Raw genomic sequence first — 22550 nt, forward strand, 5'->3', positions numbered from 1 at the left:
TCTGGCCAGCGGCTGAGCAAAAGGTTAAAGTCTGTGGGACTGGTTTCATCTGTGGTCCCAGCTGTCTGCTTTCTAGGACTGAAGTCATTCTGAACAATTAGCTCGTTTGGCCTCGGGGCCAAATTTGCTGGGCTGCCCTGCAATGTGAGGAGCACTGGGATGAGGAGCACGGGGATGAGGAGCACTGGGGTGAGGAGTGCTGGGTGAGGAGTGCTGGGGCAAGCCATGCCCCGTGCACTCGCTGGGGCTGTGGCACAGCAGTCTGGGTGTGTTGATGTCTCTGCCCTGGTTGGGCTGAGCAGATGCCTGTGAATGCACCAGGAGCCCTGCTGCAGCACGGGGCCTGCATGCTCTGAGCAAGGGCTCCATCCCATAACAAGCCCTTCATTATCCCAAACTCCCCGGGGCTTATTTTTAGCCCCTCCTTTTCTTTCCTTTCTTTCTTCTTTTTACAGTATAGAAAATCATCAGCTCCACTGTCAGCAGGTTTATAACAGCAGTCCTGGAGCAAAGAAAAAAAAAGCTTCAAACCTACTGACTGTTGCATAAAGGTTTTGGCACGGATCCTGCTCACCTCCAGGGTTCTGAGTCCCACCATTCCTCATCCCTTCTCCAGCTCAGCTGCTGTCCTTCAGAGCTGGGCATCACAAGGGAGCAGAGACTTACGTAAAGCAGGAGCTGGGCTGGAGCTTTGAGCCTTCCTCTGCTTCAGCCCAAGTTCCATCAGTGCTGTGCAGGACACCTGAGTGCAGGGCCACCAGGAGGGACCTCGCACAGCCCGAGCCCTGTGTCATCCCGTCACACAGCACCACTGCAGGGATCAGCCAGCCCCTGGAAAAGCCTTTCCTCATGAAACAAAGGGGAGGGTGCCCTGTGGTCAGCAGCTCTGTGCTGAACAGTAGTTTAAATCACAGGGGCTTTCTGTAAAACAGTGGCATTGCCCAGGTGAGGACACTGTGTGAGGATGTCACAGCATTCCATGAACCACGGTCACCAAATCTGCCCGAGCAGCAGCTCCCAGGGCCTGGAGTTACACTGTCTGCTTCTCCAAGTAACATCCTCTTCAGTGACCATAAGGTCTATGGTTACTTATGGAATAAGGCAGCTATGGCTCCCTCCTTTCTCCACCCCAGACAGGATTCAGGAGATGAGGAAAACCCCGTCCTGTGTGGTGAAAGGCTCCAAAGTGCTTCCACACAGGTAGCAGAGTAAAGATGCTTCACAGGGGATGTGCAGAGGTCTGCAGAGATGTCTACATAGAAATAAGTGGGGGATAGGAAAGAGAGAGGACAGCTGTTCCCATTCAGAAATTAACAAAATTAAACTCTGATATGGCAGTTTAAAAACCAGAAAGAGGCAGTTTTTTACAGACAGGGTAGCTGAGCTGGGAAATTCCTTGCTGCAGATGTGGCTGTTAGAAGTTTAAATTGCTGCAAAAAGTGCCTAGGCAAATTTCTGGAAGAAAAATCACTGAGAGGTAATAAATATAAAGATATAACATGCTTCTCTTTGAAACTCTGTTATCCATATGAAGCACTGGAGGCTGGGAAAGCTGAGTACTGCATACTTGCCCTGTATTTGTACTCTTCTCTCAACATCTGTTCTTGGACACAAGCTAAGCTAGGTGAGTCATTGATCTCATCCAGACACATTCTTTTTCTCTTTTGTAAGGGCTTCAATATGTAAAAAAAAAAAAAAATCTTTATTTTCCCCTCTTACATCCCATTCAGTTTTCAAACTTCACTGCAGAAAGATGAGCCCACATCTGCTTTCCAAGGGCCCCTCCAAAACCCTTTCTGGGTGGGTTGTTAGTGCTGGATTTTCCTCCAAAGGCCCCCTCTCCCCCCTCCAAAGTTCTCTGGTCACAAACTCAAACCATAACACAGTGGCCTTTTATTCCAGCAGTAAGGAGACCATCATACACTGCTGACCAAAGCACCACCCCTGAGCAAAGGCAGCCAGCAGCCTCCACCTGGAGACCCCTCATGCCCTCAAGTGTCTTTGTTAAATGGTTGCTATTTAGTAACTCTGCTCATCCAAATGTGATGCTAAAAATTATTCTGGATCCAGTCATGCCTTGGAAAATTGCAAGTCTAACTAGGACAGCTAAACTCCAACCCGCTTTTGTTCATTCCTTCTGCCTATCATCAGTATTAATATCAACTTGTCAAGTTGATCTTGATGTACAAGTCCTGTACAGCCCTGCTTCAGTGCAGGGCAAAAAAAAAGGGCATCAAAAAGGAGCATCCCTTCTGTCACCTTCCTTTAATAGCAGGGACCATCCTCCTCATTTCCCAAGGCAGAGTAATGAAAACCCATGGTATCCAGCAAGGTTCTTTCAGGAAAGAAACCCCAGTAATCCCTGAGCTTGGTGACCATCACTGTCAGCAGCCTGCAAGAAGCAGGCACAGAACTCCACTGGTTGGATTTGGTTAGGGGAGGGAGGCTGGGGAGTGTCCATGCTGGTATCTCATCTGGTTGGGGATGAGATGAGATTTCTTTCTCATTAGGAGCAGTGGCAGGACAGCAGAGCCTGCCATGTAATTCATGTGATTCCCATCAAGGCATGACTGGCTGATCAGGGAATACAGCCAGAAGCACAAAACACATTGCCCAAAGTCCAGGAGCAAATTCCCAAGACCACTCTTCTCTGGGCTGGGCTGAGAAAACACCAGACAATGTTCTTGCCCTCTTAGCTGAGTTACTTGTCCCCTGTGGTCTTTTCCCTGCCTGCCAGAACCCACCTGGAAGCACCCAAGGAACAGGATGTACCACCCTCCAGCTTTTGTTAGGGGGAGAGGAGGGCTCTGCACGTGTGTGTGCACATCACAGTCCCTGCCCTTGGCTAGGATGGATCCTGAAGGGACACCATGCCACTGCTTGGCAACATTTGTAACTGATGATTATTTAAGACACCTCTGACATCACTGCTGTGTGTGCTGGATAGGTGCTGGATTCTGAGAATGGGCTATGCTTGATTTTCCCCCTTCCCCTAAAATATTAGAGCAGATATGGCTGGAAAAACACCGTGGTGCCATGGCCTCTGGGTGCTTGCCCAGCACCAGGTGCCCTAGGCAGCCAAACCAACCTGTATCACAGCTGCAGTGCCCACACAGCTCTTTTCTCTGGTAGGAGATACTGGAAGAGTTTGCTGTGCTGGTGTAGAGGCACCACTGACACTCCCTAAACCCAGCGCTTATCCTCTGAATCCTTACCTTATGGTCACTAAATATTACATGGTTTTGATGCTAAATATACATTGATTTGTGTGTTCCTTGGTGAAAGAAAGGAAGAAGGTAAGGTGGAAGCTAAGATCAGAGGCAGGTAGCCTTCCATTCATGAGTGAGGAAGGAGCGTTCAGTGACGACATCTTTACATAAGCACCTAGATTTAGATGAGATGGATCCTGCTTGTGACAACCTTGATTAAAACTCAGCATTTGCAGGACACAGTGTTGGAGCTGCCCCTTGATGCCTCAGTCCAAAATAACTCTGCGGTGACTCAGCTGCGTGTGTTGACAAGTGGGGATCTGCTTCCTCAGTCAGACCCAGTGCAAGCCAACAGACTGAGGCTGGGGTATCCCATGCTGGGGTATCCCACGCTGGGGTATCCCATGCTGGGGTATGCCATGTTGGGGTATCCCATGCTGGGGTATCCCATGCTGGGGTATGCCATGTTGGGGTATCCCATGCACACACAGAGAGACGTGGCCAGAGATCAGGACTGCCAGGATGGAGGAGCTGCTGGGAAGGTGACACTGTCTCCAGGCTTGCTGTCCTGAGATCCCATTCCTGCTCCCTGCAGACCTGCCCCAGACCCAGACCCAGCTGTGGTTGCTGCTGCCCCGCAGCTCGTAGAGCACTGAGGGCGTGAGCTCAGCATTGGCACAGTGTGAGCACCTCAGGTGTGCACAGGGAGAGCTGGATGCTGTCTGCAAAAAGACTGCCACAGTGTCACCTTGGAGGCAAGAAAAGCCCAGCAGACGTTTACCCATCTTATTGCCATTAACCTCAGCAGATGTGAATGTGCATCTGTGTGAGCTTTGCCGCAGGTATCCAGCTCTGACCACAGCCTGCAGCCTCAGCTGTGCTCCTTCATCCAAGAAAGCAACCAGTGGAGCCTTTGGCATGGGCAGCACAGTGCTGGGAGAAGTTCCTGTGGTAGCAGAGAGCCTGGGGAAGGGTCCCTGTGCATGCACTGCACGTAGGCTGCTGCCACCAGGCTGTTCCCATGGGACAACTTGGACAAAAGTCCTTTCTCCGTGCGGTGTCTCTGGCATCAACAGTGCTGCTCCCACATGCTGTGGTAGCAAACAAAGGTGCAATATGACTGTGTAGATATTGGCTATCAGCTGGTCTGTATAGACCTCCTGCATTTCCCAGCCTGTGTTCAATGAGCTCCTCTCCCTGTATTTGGGAATTGCCATTTCTTCTGCATTTTGCTTTTAGCAGCATAATAAAGTTGGGCTTCACCTCCCTGAGCCTGATAAACTGAGTGACTCAGAAACCTGCAATCTGCTTCAAAACAAAGCATTTAAGATAAAAGATATAAGCAGCAATGGAGCTACTCAGCTCAGGAGCAGAAATGCTAGAGGGTTACTCATGTGCTCTGAAACCTTCTAACCTTCCTTCAGCTTTTTTTTAACCCTTGCAAACCCTGGGCAAGGCAGGCTGCAAGTTAGAGCTGATGTGTCATTTCAGATACGCTTCCAGTCCAGTGGGCAAGCCCTGGGGCTGGGAAGCAGAAGAGCTCTGATGCCAACACCGATGACGTGGAAGAGGGAGAGCCGAGTTCTCACTCTGCAGCCTCCAAAGTGCTCCTCTTTCTGCTGGTTAAACAGATGCCAGCTTCTGAGGGGATTATGTGTCATGGAGCCTGTTGGCTGCAACAACTAATTATCTCCCACAACAGTTTGGCCTGGAGATTTGCAGTTCAAAGGGCAAATACCCGAGAGTGCTGCCATCCAGTGCCCTGTGTAGCAATTCCTCCCCACTTGGGTTTCCCTGTTCCCAAAGAGGTGGCACCTCCAAGACACCCTGTCCTCTCCTGGCTCAGGCTCACACCAGCAAACCAGCAGGTCCTCCCAGGCAGCGTGGGCAAGGAGCACCAGTGCTCCAGTGAAACCTCAGAGGTACCTCCAGCAGGACCCCAGGAGAACAAGGAGCAGCTCAAATCAGCTCACCATCCAAAGAGCAGCCTGCCTGAGCTTCCCGAGCCTGTAGCTGGGTGTTGGTGTGGCAGCCATGCCATGACATGCTCCTTCAGCTGAACTTCACAGGGTGCACACACCAGCAGAGTCCAGTTCAGCTGCAGCCAAATCCAGGGGAAATAATATCTGCTGCAGCTGGAGATGGGAGGAATTCCAGGGGAGAGCAGCCAGAGGAGTAAAAACAGTTATGGAATGCAGCCTCAAAACCAGCACTGAAAATACTGTATAACTTCATATAAATTGATGGCTGACCCTCATCAAGACTCCCAGGAACAGATGAAAAGCAGACCCAGGCAACTGAAAGAATTTAAGTCCTTGAGAAACACACTGAGAGTAGTGGAAAAGGCTGGAGGTGAGGGAAGAGATGAAGAGGGAAGTTAAAAGAAAAGGCAGAGGATGTGTTGACAAGCAGGTATCCACTTTTTAGCATCACCTTGAAGTGTTTCAATGGTGAGGACAGAGGAGAGCCTGTATCTCCAACACCAGCACTGCAGGGCTGCCTCGGTCTGCGGGGCCATGGGAAGAGGGACAGCTGTCCCTTAAACAACAGGAGGTGACACCAGTGGTGAATAGATGAGTGATCGTGGCTTCAGCCCTCACAGCAGAGGATCTGACTTCAAATGAAGCCCCATTCACCCACCCTGGGCCCATCATAAGGTTGTTAAAGGGAGCATCTGTCACAAAACCACAATGCCTTTAAATGCTCGGAAAAGGGCACAGCAAAAATAAGCCTGCTTAGCTTATATACTTTTCTCTGGGCGATGTGGTTCTTAGAACTCCTTAGCAAAAATAAATTACAAATAAGATGGTGGGGAAAATACATGGTGTGAGCAGGGTGAGGTTTGGTTTTGACCTTAGCAGAGAGTTTGGCTGTGTGTTTGTTGTTCCAGCCTAGTGGAGTAGGTGTGAAACACAGTGGCAGGGAGTTTTCTTGGGTAGCAGAGTGCACAGCCCCAGCACACCAGGTTCTGCTCTGGAGCCCTGGCTCAGAGCACTCCCTCCAGGACACAAATGGAAAGCCATTCCCTGGTTTTGGGTGCAGCAGGGAAAGCACCTCCAGCAGCAGGACAGGGCCAAGTCTGTGTGAGAAAGACTTCACTGTGTGATGCAGCTCTGTATTTATAATTCATATTAAATTGTAATCCAAATTCCTCTTTTCTTTATAAATTGTTTTGAAAAATTGTCTTGCATGTGGATGGGAAAATGAATTGTGGTCATATGTGTGAGTCTCTTGGGTTCCTCTACAGAAATATTTCATGCCCAAAGACAGGACTTCCACCCCAAGTTTTAGCCTGGGGGGCATTGCCTGTGTCCATAGATTTTAAGCCTAGAGCAGAATAAAGTTACATGTTTTAAAACTGTCCAAGTGTTTTATAAAGCTAAATCTCCCCTGTACCCCCCAAAGCCCCAGTTTGTACTCTCAGATTATCACCATCTAAGTGAGGCCCTGGATTCTGTCCAAGTGCTGCATCTCCCAGCCCTGAGCTGGATTTCAGACTGAAGTGGTGACTCACTTGGGCAGCTTCACCTCCCTTCACTTGAGCTGCCTGAAAGCAAAGCATCCCACTGAGCATGGCATCTCCCTCCCTCCCAGCACAGACAGAGCCATCTCCCCCAGGGGACTCGACCTGTATGTTCTGGGAGCAAGACCTGTGTGCTCCAACCTCTTATCTGAATAAACCCTTGCAGGAAAGCGGGTGTGTGTACAGAATCCAGCACAATGGACCAACTGGGACCTTTGTCCCTCAGGGAATAAAAATAGCAAGTAATATTAAAACTGTGTATTTTCACAGATTGTGATCAGGACTCACAACACACCACACTTAATTTCCTGCTTTCAGTTCACTATCAGATTTTGTGTTTAGGTTAGTGGGGTTTGTTTTTCCCCAGAATAGGATTTTTTTCCCTGTAACTACAATATATTCAGCCATGAAAAATGAGATTGAAGAAGATTAATAGGAAGCTGAAGGATTCATCTGAGATTGACAAAAGATTAATGTATGCCTTATTCTTATCTGTTTTCTTTTTCCCTTCCTCTTTTTCTCTTAGCTACCTAGACAGCTTAGATCGAATCGGAGCTGCAGACTACCAGCCCACGGAGCAGGACATCCTCCGAACCAGGGTCAAAACCACTGGCATCGTAGAAACCCATTTCACATTCAAAAACCTCCACTTCAGGTTAGTCCAAAACTGCACAGTAAATTTTCAGAACTATTTATCCCAGGGTTTCCCCGTAGTACCTAAAGGAGGAGTTGTTAAGTTGCTGGTCAGTGCATGGACATCTCCCACTGCAGAGGACATGGAGTTTTGGGGGGTCAACAATATGAAATGTTTGGTCTCGAAAGTCACTGCCTGTAAGATAGAAGCTCATGGCAGCCTCTTCTAAGCCAAACAACACTTCCTTGTTGAAAAGTATAATGCGAGATTGACCCCCAAGCCCGATCAAGCTTCATAAATGTAAAAATATTTGGCCAAATCTTTCTCTGAAGTGGCTCAGTCCCGGGTAGTTACTGCTCTACATTGACCCACAAGATCCCAGCCAGTAGAGAGAAAGGGGCATGAAGACAGAAGGCCATGCACAGACAGTGTTTAGAGCATATAAAACTCAAGAGCAGAAGGTCTCCACCTCCACAGACCCTTTGGGACCCAGCAGGTTGCTGAGGCTATCCCAAAAATCCCCACATCCTGCTCTGTAACTGCTCCTCCCGGTCCTCCCTGGCTCCAGGCACTGGAGGAACAGACCAAGCTGGTGGTGAAAGACCCATGGCCTTGCCTTTGGAGCCTGGCAGGGCCCCTGTGGTCAGAAAACACCAAGAATGCTAAAGTCTGCTGGTAACTGGGAGTGAGCAGGTGCTGATGACCCTCTCCTGTGCCGCAGGCTCTTCGACGTGGGGGGCCAGCGGTCGGAACGCAAGAAGTGGATTCACTGCTTCGAGGATGTCACAGCCATCATCTTCTGCGTCGCGCTGAGCGGCTACGACCAGGTGCTCCACGAAGATGAAACCACGGTGAGTCTATCGGGGTCCTGCAGGCCCCAGCACCTCTTGTGGGACACTGCATAGCCAGCAACTCCTTGGAGATCACCGAATGCTCCCTGGGGGGCTACAGTCATGGGCTCTTGTCCGTCACTGCCCCTTGGCTCTGAAACCCTGGGGAGGTTTGTCCTCCTCCACACTCTTTGAGATGAAGTCTGCGTGCCCAGGTAACGTTTCCTTGCACCGGTGAGGTCACAGTGTTTTATTTCTGCTCTCCAGCCGACCTGTGTGTTTTCAAAATGCATCCCAGGGACCTGTCTCAGCAGGAGGAGGTGCAGCACAGTGGGCTTTGAGGAGATGTCAGGGAAGCAGTCAGGCTGTGATGCAGAGGTGCAGGGTGGCCATGCACACCCACGGTTTAGCCTGGGAGTATAACCTGTTTCTTCAGGCTGCAGAGACTCATTTTCCTTAGTGAGAATGGAACTGTTTGATTCCTCAGGTAATTTGCTCTAGGAGAGATTTTATGACTTCCCACTGTGACATTAGACTCAAAATACCATCTGGAAATAGAGCTGGCGAGGACCTGTGTGCTCCCTGGCATTAGAGTGCAATTAATACAGGTGAATGGAATGCACAGAGAGGATGCAGCAGGACTCATGCCTGCATTCTGGCCATTCGTTCAGTGGAATGGGGTGCGTGTTTCTGTGAGCAATGACGACTGCTGTGGGCACCCAGTTGCATTTGTCTAATGAAAAGGGATTGGAGGCCATACTCAGGCTGAGTGATGATTTCAGTGGTGCCCAGTCTGCAGCATGGAGGGCTCACTCCTGCCAGCTCTGTGTCTCTGAGGGGTTTTGTTCTGCTGGTAAAGATGTCAGGCTTACAGAAAGCTGTGGATGAGGAAGGAATCTGGGGAAAGATTGCTGTTGGGTAACAGTTGTCTTGTCCCCAGAAGACTACAGGTACTGTGGTTTCCAGTCTCTGAACCAGGTTTATGAGCAAACTGTTTGATGAAGTCACCTGGTTGTTTGGATGGTACTGATGCTAAAATTCAGGGTGATGTTACCAGCATCAGTCATGGTTCCCAAGGGAATGGCATGAAGCTGTGTCAAGGAGAGGTTTAGGCTGGAAATTAGGAAAAGGGTCTTCACTGAGAGTGTGATTGGGCAGTGGAACAGGCTCCCCAGGGAAATGATCACAGCACCAAGCCTGCCAGAGTGCAGGAAGTGTTTGGACAATGCTCTCAAGCACATGGTGTGATTCTTGGGGTTGTCCTGTGCAGGGCCAAGAGCTGGACTCAATGATCCTTGTGGGTCTCTTCCAACTCAAGATATTTTATGATTCTATGATTCTGTGATCATGTCTGCATCCCTCCAGACTGAGACACCCTACATCCTCCCATGTCCACTTATTTATACCTTCCAGTTGTCACCTCCCTCTGACTCTGGCCCTGATATACTTAAGGATGATCAGCCCTGTAGCATTGACTGGGAATGAACCAAAATCTTCTGATGTGATTTGAAAAATCCAGCCATTATCTCAGTGTCATAGAGCTCTGCAGCCGGGCAGTGAAAACAGCCAGGAGATACAGAACACACAGGGAGAGGGCAGGTCCATGTGACAGGGAGCAAAGCTGTTATCTGAGCAGAGAGCAAGGTGCTCTGTAGGTATAACTTGGACTGTGACACCCAAACAGGGAAGCCAAAGGCAGCTTTTAGTACAGGTCACCTTTGGGTGCTCATCTACACAAACCAGAGGCTGTGATTCAAAGCCACAGAGCACAAAATAGAAGGGAAGCCTGAATGCCAATGCCATTTTTTAAATGTCAGGCTTAACTCTGCTCCTCTGAACTGGAGGTTAGAGCATCTCTCCTGGGGAGAGCACTGCCAGTGACTTCCCCTCACCCCCACCCTGGAGACAAGCAGGGTGCCAGCTCAGCCTCCCTCCTGAAGTGCCCTGCTGCAGAAACTGGGATTTATGCATCTCCAACTTCCCTTTTGCAGCAGGAGAGCAGGCTGGTGCAGCTCTGGCACAGCGCTGACATTTGCCTGCTATTTCAGTCCCTTCTCACAACACTTTTCGGGGGATGCTGAGCAACAGGAGGGCAGAGGCAGCCGCTGCTCATTTACACATTCCGTGTAAATGGGGAAGGATTTGGCTTTGGCAGCGCTGGCAGGACGGCCCTGCCTACCCCGGATAAACAACCCTGGGCGAGGCCAATGCAAATGGAAAAAACACTGGTGTTGGAGATTACCTGCCCTGTTACATCCCCTTCACAAATGGCAGGTGGGAAACGTGGCACCCCAGATCCTGAGCCCTCCCAGCCGAACCCCCAAGCACTCGGTCTCCTCCCTGCTCGTGGTGCCTCTCCCAGGGCCCAGCAGTAAAGCAGCATCTCCTCACCCAGCTGACTTGGTGCCTCTCCCAGGGCCCAGCAGTAAAGCAGCATCTCCTCACCCAGCTGACTTTGCCGTCTGCATCCGTCCCATCTGCCGGCTCCAGTGACGTCAGTCAGCTTTTATTGCTTCTCACTTGGAAAACACAAAGAGGAGGCAGCTGAGAAAGTGAGCTGGAAGCTGCTCCTCCAGCTTCATTTCCTAGGGATGCTTAACTCCAGTGCAGGCCCTTCCAGCTGTCCCGAGCTGCTGCAGGGCTGGGGGCTGTACAGGTGTCTCTGTGAGTATGGAAAGACTGCAAAGAGCTTTCATTGCTGGCGGGGAGCCATGAGAGGGAAAAAGCCCTACTGCATCTCAGCACCCAAAAAAAACCCCTTCCAAAGTTGGGTGCAAAGGGAGAATGGCTTTTCCTCCAGTGCTCAGCACCCAGATGTCAATGATCACAGGATTTCACAGGTGCTTTTTGCACTTCTCTAAGTCAAACCACATTTTGGCTGGAGAAAACTGCAGTTCAGATGCAGTCAGCCTAACACAGAGAAGGCAGGGGCTGGTCTTGCTAAGCCTCAGCTGGGACGAGTGCAGGGTCAGCTTGTTTCACTGAAAAACACTCACAAACAACAGGTTTACTGTGAATCCTTCCCGAAGAGCTGTTTAAACAAGGCTGGGTGAAACACCCCCTGACCTGTCCCTGCCCTTACAATTCAAAACCAGCACTGTGCTTGTAAAGGTTTTTTGTGGTTTACTGTGCTCTTTGTTTTAAAAGACTGAGCACCCATCCTCCTGCAGCAGCTAAAACAGGGCTGTTGTGTGTGAAGCCATCCCTAAGAGATGTATATTCTCTCCACTGCCACAAAGAGCTGTACAGCAGGAGTCAAGGAAAGCAAATACTTCCCTATGTCCAGATCAGAAAGACATAAAGAAAACTTTCTGCATCTGTGATTTTTAGGCCCATATACCCATGAAGATCACGCTTTGCCTTTACCAAGTCCATGACAAGGAGCTGCCAGGATCTCTGCCATATTTGTACACACTGGGAATGTCCTGGTTTTAGCTGACAGAACATCTTCATGGATTATGTCTTTGCATAACAAGGCTATTTTGTCTCATTTCTGAATTATCTTTATGTTTCATAAGTTGAGGTTACAGGAGGAAAAGCCTCATGCCTGTAATCCGGGAGGAGAGAGGGACAGCAGTCATATCACTTAGTAAAACTGGAGAAAACAATTAACAAGGGTAGATTTCTATTGTTCTTTTTAAGTGGAATTCCTAATGGAACTTTAAAGAAAGACAGAAATGGCATGGAACCTGTCATGGGAACTGAGACTACCCTCTGTTTTTTTCCTTGCAAATTCAAAGGAGTTGTGGCAAGAGAGGGAGATGTTCATGCTGTACATTGCTGCCTTTGAAACTAAGATGTGTAGGTCAACCATACCTAGCCAAGACATGCAAGTATTGCTCATGTCCCCATTGCTGAGGATGGGATGGGCTGAAGGGCTGTGCTGGTGACCCTTGGTGTGCATTAGTGTTGGCCTGTTGGTTTGGATTGCATTGCATGACCTGGTTAGTGTGCTCTCTCTGCTGTCACTGGGCAAGGAAAATGGAACTGCAGTGCTCAGAAATTGCCTTAGGAGTGACAAAGCAAGAGAAAGTGGCTTGGAAATATAAGCAGAAGGGGGAATATGGAGTTTCTGTGCTTCAGATAACCTCACAGCTCGCATGACAGCCAGCACTTAATGGCCAAGGGAAACAGAAAAGATTGAATCAACTGTGTGTTGCAGAGATCACCAGCTCTCCTGCTGTGCTCCAGTGAAAAAAAGATGGTTTTTATGGGTGTGTTTCTGCCTGGGCAGAGTCTTGACCACAGCATCCTTTCTCCCTGGTGCTCAGTGGAAAGGTGTCTGCCCTTGGCATCGGTGACGGGAACATGGTTGTGCAGTGACATCTGAACTCAGCTGTCAGCAATTCTCTTTCTTATCCTGTGCAGGAAAAGTTAACTGGACCTGGAATGTGTGTGAGCAAGTGGTTACTCCTCTGTAACGTGGCTGGTGGGGCTGCTTTGCTTGTTGGGGTATAAAGTATTTGCAGGCGTAAGGATTTAAAATAGCAGCTTTGGAACAGGGAGTGACATTTAGATGTCAGTGTTTGAGGAGCCCTTCCCTCGATGACAGACCCAACACGAAGTGAGAAAAAGCAGCACGATGGATCCAAAAGCAGGTGAAGTGATTTATATCACTTCATCTAAAAATATGAGGAGTGTAACCTCCAGTGGCTCCCACCAGAGCAGGCACGACTGCCCCATCACAGCAGCACAGGTGCTCCTGAGAGGGCCCAAGGCAGGCTCTAAGGGAATAAAAGGGCCTTCCACTGTGGATTTACTGGGAGGAGGGGGATTATTTGAAGGCTTTAACTTCTCACTAACCCTTTAGCAGCAGCTTGTCCTTTACATTTGGTCCCCAGACCCTGCCTCCCCATCCTCACCTCTCAGCCTGGGTCTGCCATAGCTGTTAGAGGGCTGCTGCAAACATCTGGTGAACTAGTAGCAGTTGGAAGGGAAAGGAAAGGGAGACAGTGAGACATTCCCAATGTTAGCCAGCACCTGGACAGCTTGAATCCATGTGTGGGCTCCCAGAAGCCTTCCCAGGATGCGACATGTCCCACGTGCTCTGCACCTTCACCACACACAGAAAGCAACTCCTGGCTTTTGAATAATGTCTCCTCTTTAGTGGTGGGGAAGGAAAAGGTGGATTTAAGACCAAAACACTGCCCATGTAAATAAGAATGAGTGGGCAGAACAGTTGGTTGTGTTTACTCAGCTAACCAGCAGAGCTGAGGGAAAAATCAACATGTAGAGATCAGAAAGCCAGGTCAGGCAGCCTTGGGAAGCTTTAAAACTTGTTTCTGGAATCTGAAAGGAATGGAGGACATCAGTATAACTGTGGTGCTCTGCAGGGCTGGGTTGGTCTGTGCTGTGTGTGTGTGATTCTGTGACTCTCTATTCTGGTTACAGCTGAACACTGAGTCTCTGTTTGTTGGGAAAACACTCCCATTTCCTAACATGTATTAACACAAATTAATCAAACTCCATTAGAGAAGTAGAAGGATTTCTGTAGGGTGGTGAGAGCTGTGTAGGGTGGCACAAGGCTGTGCAGGGTTTCAGGGGCCTGTGTAGGGTGGCACAGGGCTGTGTAGGGTGGCACAGGGATGTGTAGGGTGGCACAGGGATGTGTAGGGTGGCACAGGGCTGTGTAGGGTGTCAGGGGGCTGTGTAGGGTGACACGGGGCACATGTTTCTCCATACCTGTATTTTGAATCAGCAAGGATGATAAAAATGTCATTTAGAATGTTCTGTGGGGGACTCTGCTTTAAAAAATGGTTAATTATATTTGCTTTCTGTTCCCCTGACCACCCTCCACTTCATCCTCTCCTCCAAAAGGCTTTGGGTAGCCAAGGATCTCCCCTACAAAACCTTTGTACGCCAGGTTTCTACACAGTTACACTTTTGGCACCACGAGTAGCAAAGAGGAGCGTTGCTCCAGGGCTCCCACACCACCAGTACCACATGGGTTAGCAAAAATCAGCCCAGGGGCACGGGGTGATCCAGAGGAGCCACAAAGGGTAAATGCACTGTTACACTCCTACACCAAAGGGTAAATGTGTTGTTACAGTCGTACAGCTGAGCCCCAAAGGGTGAATGTGTTGTTACAGTCGTACAGCTGAGCCCCAAAGGGTAAATGTGTTGTTATACTCATACAGCTGAGCCCCAAAGGGTGAATGTGTTGTTATACTCATACAGCTGAGCCCCAAAGGGTGAATGTGTTGTTACACTCACACACCATCGCGCCGTCCGGTGTGTGGGTACAACGGGGAAATGCTCAGTCACTCAGCACAGGGGACAGCAAATCTCACATGTCCTGTCTCACTCTGGGTTGGATCAGATGTTTCCTTCGTCCACGGAGCCACTTTTATCTGTATAAAGCGTTCAGCACAGCTGAAGCACGTGAAATGAAAAAGAGGGTGTTACTCAGTGAAGTGCTGGGCTCGACTGCTGCCAGTGCGGGTGTGAAATGCAGTGGGAGGGGGTAAAGGCCCCCAGCTGACTCCTGTACGACTCCAAATGCCCAAATCCAGAGATGGGTGGGCAGGACGTGCTGCACCCACTCCAAAAACCCCTCTGGTCAGAAGCCCGTGCAGGGCTGTTCTCTCCGGTGTCTCGGTGGCTGTCACCGGTTTCTTGCGCGCACTGGCGGGTCTGGGGAGCGCTGTCCCGAGGAGATCCTGCTGGGAAAAGCCGAGGAGCCGGTCTGGTCTGTGCCATGCTTTGCCTTTGATAACCCCCTGACTCTCGGGTGTGCTTCGTCCTCACCGCGCCTGCTCTGCTCCCGGCTCCCGGCTCAGCGACGGCCCCGCGACCGGCGGGCGCTCCGGCGTCGGCTCGGCCGGACATCGCCAGCCTCGGCACCTCCACAGCTTTGCCTCGGCCAACCGACCTTATCTAGCCAAACAAAGGCCAAAAAATGGGCATTTGAGAGACCAACCAAATTTGGCAGGTATGAAAGCTTCTCTTGAACTGAGAAAAAAAAAAAAAAAAAGCAAAAGCGAGTTGAGAGTTGAAAGCAGCAGGAGGGAACATGACACTTGGTTGACTTTGCCGTGAGCTCTTTCCACCACCATAGAACCATGTGGCGGACTTTGCAACTCTCTAACTGGTCTGGTTTTTCCGTTCCTCTTATCTCTCTGCTTCTCTGTGTCCTTTTTTGCATGACCTATAACCAAAAAGCTGACTTCTCGCTGTGTGTGCATTTGGAACTTATGGCTCTTCTGCTGGCCAGTAGCTAATCTTCTTCTAGAGGCATGAGCTAACACCACTGGTAGCTGCCTGAGGTCTGGTCTGGTTGTTCTTAGATGCTCTTTGTTACATTTTTCCTTTTTATACTGTTTCCTCTTCCTTTTTCACTTTTTTTCCTCTCTGCAAGACACTTTCTGCTGAGCCATCTTCCAAGAGAACTCCAAAAAAAAAACCCTTCAAAAATTAAAAGCCCGACAACAGACAACACTAAACAAAGTAACAAAACCAGGCAAAGGTCACGGCAAGGTCATTTCCAAAATTATGTTACCTCGATGTCTGCTTCCAACTCTAGATTAATTCAAGGATCGACCAGTCCTTGGTTAATGTATCCAACCAGTTGTGTGCGGCACACATTCGAGAAAGTGGGGAAAAAAAAATTAAACATTATTGAAAACATGTTAGAAAATCTGCATGAGCTACACCGACACAAAAATCTGATCAAAGGGCAAAAATAACTCTCCATCCATGCATGGTGCATGATGATTTCTATGAGCTGGGATCCTGTAAATTAATGTCATGCAAAATCAAAACAGCTCTGTATTGTTAAATGCCCTTAAGTTACTAACTGTGTCAAATGTTATAGGGATTGCATCTGTGTATGTATATGTTCAGCTGTTATGTATACATAAATTGATTATGTATATGGTAGCTTTTCTTTTTTGTTGTTTTCCTCTTTAATTTAGTTGTTTTAGATTTCCCTACATGTTGAACGCCCCTGGGGTCCCTGCCTTTGGCCTGATGTGATCTCTCCTTTCTGTTGCAGAACCGCATGCACGAATCTCTGAAGCTTTTTGACAGCATCTGCAACAACAAATGGTTCACAGACACATCTATCATCCTCTTTCTAAACAAGAAGGACATATTTGAGGAGAAAATTAAGAAATCTCCACTGGCTATCTGCTTTCCTGAGTACACAGGTAATGAGAAAGGTGGCTGCACAGGAGTGCCTGGCAAAGGGAGCACACAGTGCTGCCCAGCAGGGCTGGTGCTGTCCTGTAGTGCAGGCAACGAGGCTGAAGGTGCAGAGCTCCCATGGGCTTCACTTTTATTGCAGGAAGTGCCACAGGAACATCTTCACCATCTTTAGTGGTCCACTTAGAGCAGGAGGATGACTTAAACCAAGTTCCTTGCTGGCAAAGGGCCACCCCCCCTGAGCAGTGTTTGATCCCTGCCTCACAGGTGGTTCTGATGCTGAGCCAGCACATGCAGCTGTGGGGCTGCAGTGCTGTCCCCAAACCCATGTGGCCTGGTTCTCTGTGTCACACAGGAGCAGGAACCTTCTTGCAGGTCTCTGAGAAAGGTGCAGTGAGCTGAACCATTACACACAGGGGACTGGTCTCTGGGAGACCAACACACAGGCTTTGTTAGGCTGTCCTCAGCTGGAGTCCAGTTTTGCTCTTTCAAACCCCCCCACGTTCCCTTGTGGGTCCTGGCTGGCCACAACAAGAATCCCTCAGCAGTTCCTGGCCACCACTGCCCCACTGCCAGGCACCTCGGGGCTGCAGAATCATCATCGCCCTGGCAACATTTATGGCCAGGCTGGAGGGGTCTCTGAGCAACCTGATCTGGCTGGAGATGTCCCTGCTCACTGCAGGGCAGCTGGACTAGATGACCTTTAAAGGTCCCTTCTAACCCAACCCATTCTGTGTTCCATAATCAGCCCTCCAGTGTGCAGGCAGCAGGTCTCACAGCTTGGCTGCTTCAGCTCGAGCCATACATTTTTCATCACATTAGTTGAGGAGGTCCCCAGTTTCACTCTCAGGTTGACTGAAATCAAGCACAGACACAGGAGCACTTCCAGCTAAACGCAGGTAGAAAACAAAGTGTTTGATTTTCTATTCTACTGGCCACCCACAGCCCTTCACCCACAGAGCAGGCAGAGGAAGGCCACAAGAGCCCTGCCCCGAGCTTGGCTGGGGAGAAGGAGCCTCAGTGAAAGGTGGAGGTGAGAGCTCCTTGCAGAGCCCCCACTTCTGCTGCCTGCCTGGCATCTGACCACCCATGCAAAGACTGCAGTTGCACCTGCTGCTTCCCTCTGCACCTCACCAGCTTTCACAACCCCTCATTACCATTCCGAGATGGCATCAAAATCAACTTTTATCATCATGAATTATTTAAGCTCACCAGAGACATCCCGATGAATCAACCCGACAGACAGAGCAGCAGATCTCTCTTTGTCAGGAAACGTGGTTGTGAACCAGGAGCACTAAGGGTGTCACATTTCTGGGCAGGCCAACAAATTATTAACCACAGCTTCTTATCTCTGAACACTTGATTTTTCGCTGTGAACAGACAACGGCTGTCCCTCACTGCTGCTTTGGGCTGAATAGTCTGTGGCCACGGAGCAGAACGACTCCAGCTGAATTCAGAAGAACATCTGCAGGCTTCCTCTCTGGGGAAGGCTTGGGTGTTTGTCACCACCAACACATTTCAGCCATCTACTCATCTGCTTGGTCCAGACAGAACCAACATATTCCCGACACGTTTGTCTGAAAAGATCTAATCATGGAAATTTCAGTCTTTACAGCTGAAAGCTCATAATAATGCCTACCCCAAATCTGCCTGGTTGCAAATTAGATTGCTGCTTCTGGATGGCTTGTAGAGCAGCTCATCACTGTCTTCTTTATAGCAGCACTTCTATATACGGGATGGTTTCTATCATGCCCTCTTCTTTTTCCCTTTTCTCAGTGAAGCAAACCTGCACCTCTCACTCCTTCCTGCTCGTACTTTGTGCACCTGGCTTTGTGGATCTTCACTGAAGTCTCCCAGAAACCCTACCCTGAAATAACATTCTTACAGACCCCCAATGGCAGGGAGACTAGAAGGAGAAGGAATGTCATTTTAGATACAACTGTTCCTTCCCAAGCAATCCCAGCCCAAGAGAGGAGTTCACTGGGGGAGGCAGACCCTCTGACACACATGAAAACAAATACAGCTTCTTTCCGGAGTGCTTCAGCCCCAGGTGAACCAAACCAGTCTTCCCCAGATTTCAGAGGACCCCAGAGATGCTCTAAATTCCTTCAAGGTGCTGTTCTGGAAGCTGGGAGTTCTCGTAATGCCAGGGACCCTCCACAGACCTCCTGGTGCCATGAGACCTCCTCGTCTCTCTTGTGCCATCAGAGAGGGCTGAAAGTCTGATGGCTGAAAGTCCTTTTACTGGTCCAAAAAGCATGTGAGTCAGAGGTGAGGAATATCCCCCCCCAGGCACTCAGCAGTGCCATTACAAGTTAGCTCATGCTAACATCCAGCCCGGACTTTAGACCCAAGCACACACCTCAGGCTGCCCCCCCTGCTCTGCTGACCACAGCTCAGGGGATGGAGCCCTCGTGGTCATGTGGAAAAGCAGCATTATTAGAATGTTGCCCTGGAGTTAAAATGGAATTATTTGATGAAAGCCTATAAATTGAACAAGCGGACTTTCAACATCACAAGTAGGTTCCACGAAGTGCTTTTAATGAAATGAAGTTTCTGATGTCCATTAGTTCTGCTGACAGGGAATTACTGGAGGACTGCATCCACAAATGTGCTGGCTGTTTGCTGTAGCACTGACTGTTTCCATCCCCTTAATTCTCCCATGCTCTTAACTAATCCACAATACTTAGCAAAGCAGCGTGGCGTGTTTTAAACCAGCCTGGCATTAGTGATTCCTTGCTCTCCTAGACAGAATACAGCATCTAAATCCTCATGCCTTTGAACAACCAAGTTCCCGTTCATAAAATGCCCTCCTATTTGTGCACAGCATGTGGAACTGTTCACAGATTCTTTACACATCTACTCATGCAAGAGCCTGCTCCCAGAAAACACTTTGCTTCTCTTACTTCAAGCATATTCTCAAGTCTCATGGTCTTCATGTGCTTGTGTCTTCAACAGCAATGTGTGTGTGTGCAAGGGTGATCTCCCAGGTCAGCTGCCTTCCACCACAGTACATCTCAAGCCCCAGTGAGCTTCCCTCTAGCAGATAACAGCATTTCCCATCAGTACAGCATCACGGAGGGAGAGGGGCCCAAAAGCAGGAGCAGTGTTACTGCTGTGGAGCCTTTTGGGGGTCAGGCACCAGGCAGTGCCCAGCAGTGCTGCGGGGCTGCACTCCAGGCCAGCCAGAGAAACCCCCTTCATCAGCCCTGAGCAGGTGCCCAGGTGGAGCTCTGTGTGTGAGCAGGATCAGGGCTGGCCAGAGCACAAACGATCTGCTCATTTGCATGGCTCCTCCCAGGCTTTTTTTAACACAAAACCTGATGTTTAATAAGGTGTGGCACAGACATCTCTATCCATCAAAACAAGAAACCTCTCCTGGTGTGATTTTAGCCATGGTTCTGGAGGAGAGTATTGTGATCCTAATTCCTCAAAAAGAGGGACATTTTGTATTAGGCTTTTGGGTTTTTCTTTTGAGAAAACCCCACTTTGTTCTGCAACAGAGGCTGGATCTTTTCATGTCCTTTTCTCTTAGTGATTCAGGGAAAGGAGAGCACAGCTACCAATACTGTCCTCAATTCATGGAACATGTTAGCTCTTCTTTTCCACCAAAAACTGAAACTTTAATAAAAAAAAAATCTAAAAAAGGAAAAAAGCAAAGCCTCTTCCCCAGGTCAAGCACTTAACCACATTCCTGGCAGATTTCTTCTCTTTTTTGTCACCACGATGTGGAATTTGTTCTGGTTTTCCCATCATAGCCTGTTTAACACTCAGCTCCATAGACTATAAACAGCAACTCAGAATAAAAATACAGCTGAGCTGACAGTCAGGGAGCATCTCCTGGCTGGCAGCAGTCCTGGCTGGCGACAGTGCCCATCCCCAAGATGGAGATGGGGTGGCTGCACTGCAGTGGCCCTGCAGGAGCTCCCCATGTCCCCACAGGAGGGTGTTTGCAGGTACCCCACAGGTCCAGGCTCACAGGACAGCTTTAACCCGCTCCTTGTGCTCTCCCCCGGCTCTCCTGCAGGCCCCAACGCGTTCACGGAGGCGGTGGCGTACATCCAGAGCCAGTACGAGAGCAAGAACAAGTCCCCCAACAAGGAGATCTACACCCACATCACCTGTGCCACCGACACCAACAACATCCAGTTCGTCTTCGACGCCGTCACAGACGTCATCATCGCCAACAACCTGCGGGGCTGTGGACTCTACTGACACTCTACTGAGCTCTCTGCTCCCCTCCTGCCCCTCCAGGCCCGCGGACAGGTCCTCTCTTTCCTTGTTTTTTTTCCTCCTCAGAAGATGATGAGGAAGAAATCCATAAAATTCCCCCCCTCCCCATCCCAGAAAACTTTGCAGCGAGTTCTGCTTTTCCCCAGCCCCGTTTTGTTTTATTTTGGTTCATTTTTGGTTCATTCCCTTGCTGCCTCGTTCCACTCCTCCGTTGCAGTTCACAGTGCTGTGCAGGGAGCTAACGCGTTTCCCACAGAGTGCATTTCAACTGCCAAAAGACAAAAATACTTCAGTTTTAAAAAGAGGGAAAAAAAATCAAAGCCTTAAAATACTGGTCAGGAACAGCGTAGTTTGGAACCAAAACTTTTTTTTTTTGCCTTGAGATGAAGGGATATTGTTTATTCTCCTGGTTGTCTTTTCTGCTAAAACACTACTCCTTTGGGAAGTGCTAGATACAACCTGATCATTTTGAGGGTACCTTATGGCTCCAGTTCTGACCCCAAAGCCAGAGGGGTCAGGGTTGAATGCAGCTGCCATAGCTTGGATTTGTATATTCTCCTTTTTTCCAGACAGCTATTTGAACAAGTAAAACAGCCATATCGAGTTCTGCTGGTGCCTGAGTAACGGGGACACAGTAACAAAGCCTACTAAGCCTTGTCTAAAAACATTCATTACTGGTAGCAGTTTTACCTCAAGTTTTTCAAGATTAATATTAAAATATATCTAGAGGTTGCAGTAACCCATTTCTGAGGCACTTTGCTGGAGGCCACAGAGCCACTGGGCTGGGCCCCCTGGAGTGTTGGCAGAGAGGACCCCACGCTCGGGGGCATCCAGGGAAGCTGGCCTGGGTACCTGGTGGCCTTTCCCAAAGCCCCTCCCAGCCTAAGGGACTGATTTCAGCACAAGCAGTGCTCCTGCAAACAGCATCTCTTTCCAGACTTCAGCCCTGAAGTGCTGGAATGCACCAAAAATATTTAGTCTTGGTTTCTTGTAGGCAGAGTTTGACCTTCAAGTACCTGAGATGTGAGGAGGTGCTTTGGGAAATGTCCCCATGGCAGGTGGCAGGAAGGTGTGCGGGAGCCTCGTGGCTCTTCATCACCCCTCAGGCATCTGAACAGCCTTGAGAAGCCCAGCCCTGTGCTCTGAGCCTCCTTGGCTCCTGTGTCATCCAGAGAGCATCCAGAGACAGCTCCACACTTGGTGTCTCCACTCAGGCGTCTCTTTACCAGTGTCTGATGTGAGCAGGGTGTTTTATACTGGCCATGCAGTGGCAAATGAGAGCTCAGGGAGCTGATTTGAGCCAAGTGATGCAGTAGAAAGGAAAAGTGCAAGGAAAGGAGGAAGGAAGGGCAGGGGGAGGAAAGGACAAGGGTAGTGCCCAGCACAGCAAAAGCAGGGGCTGAGAGGGGAAAAGAAATGCAGGTGGGCTGAGTTACACTCTCTTGCCATCACCAAGGGGTCTGGATGCCCTTAGGTCAAAGATGGAGAGGTGGGGGGTCACCTCCGGGGGCATGGAGGGACCCTGAGAAATCCACCCCAAAAGCTTGTTTGGTGTCGGGGTGAGACAACCACCTCTGAGGTCCCACTCAGGGCCCACCTCACCTGGGGGCAGGTGGGCAATGCTGATCCCTGCCTCTTCTCTGCCTCTCTTAAGATCCATAATCTTGGAAAACGGGAGTTCTTTCCAGGCTGGCCACAAGTTCAACAGTCCTCTCTTGGCAGCCTGATCTAGGGGTGGCTTTCAGGTCTCAGGAGGTCTGAGTTTTCTCCAGGGCCACTCCTGAGAGGGACAGCATCTCTTCTCTTGCTGTGCCCATTGAGGAGAGACGGTGTGAGAGCAGCCCAGAGCAGCCCAGCCCAAAGAGAAGGGGCCGGGGAGCATCAGTGTGCAGGAGGCAGGGACAGCAGCAGGTATGGTGGCACAGGATGGAGAGGACCAGTGGGAGAGGTTTGGGAACAGTTTGGGAGCAAAGTTGCAG

General features: G+C 49.6%; 1 protein-coding gene across 1 annotated transcript in view; it reads left to right on the forward strand.

Annotated features, from left to right (window-relative positions):
• GNAO1 (G protein subunit alpha o1) overlaps positions 1–22055 on the forward strand; it is a 78568-nt gene extending 56513 nt beyond the window's left edge. The window contains exons 3-6 of the mRNA XM_018082564.3: positions 7259–7387; positions 8088–8217; positions 16190–16343; positions 20366–22055. Of these exons, the coding sequence (XP_017938053.3) occupies positions 7259–7387; positions 8088–8217; positions 16190–16343; positions 20366–20553 (601 nt within the window). The 3' untranslated portion in view covers positions 20554–22055. The remainder of the gene's footprint in view (positions 1–7258; positions 7388–8087; positions 8218–16189; positions 16344–20365) is intronic.
• Positions 22056–22550: the final 495 nt, after the last annotated feature.

Source organism: Manacus vitellinus, unplaced genomic scaffold (assembly GCF_001715985.3).
Source record: "Manacus vitellinus isolate BGI_N305 unplaced genomic scaffold, ASM171598v3 scaffold_10_pilon, whole genome shotgun sequence".
In the NCBI taxonomy this organism is placed as follows: domain Eukaryota; kingdom Metazoa; phylum Chordata; class Aves; order Passeriformes; family Pipridae; genus Manacus; species Manacus vitellinus.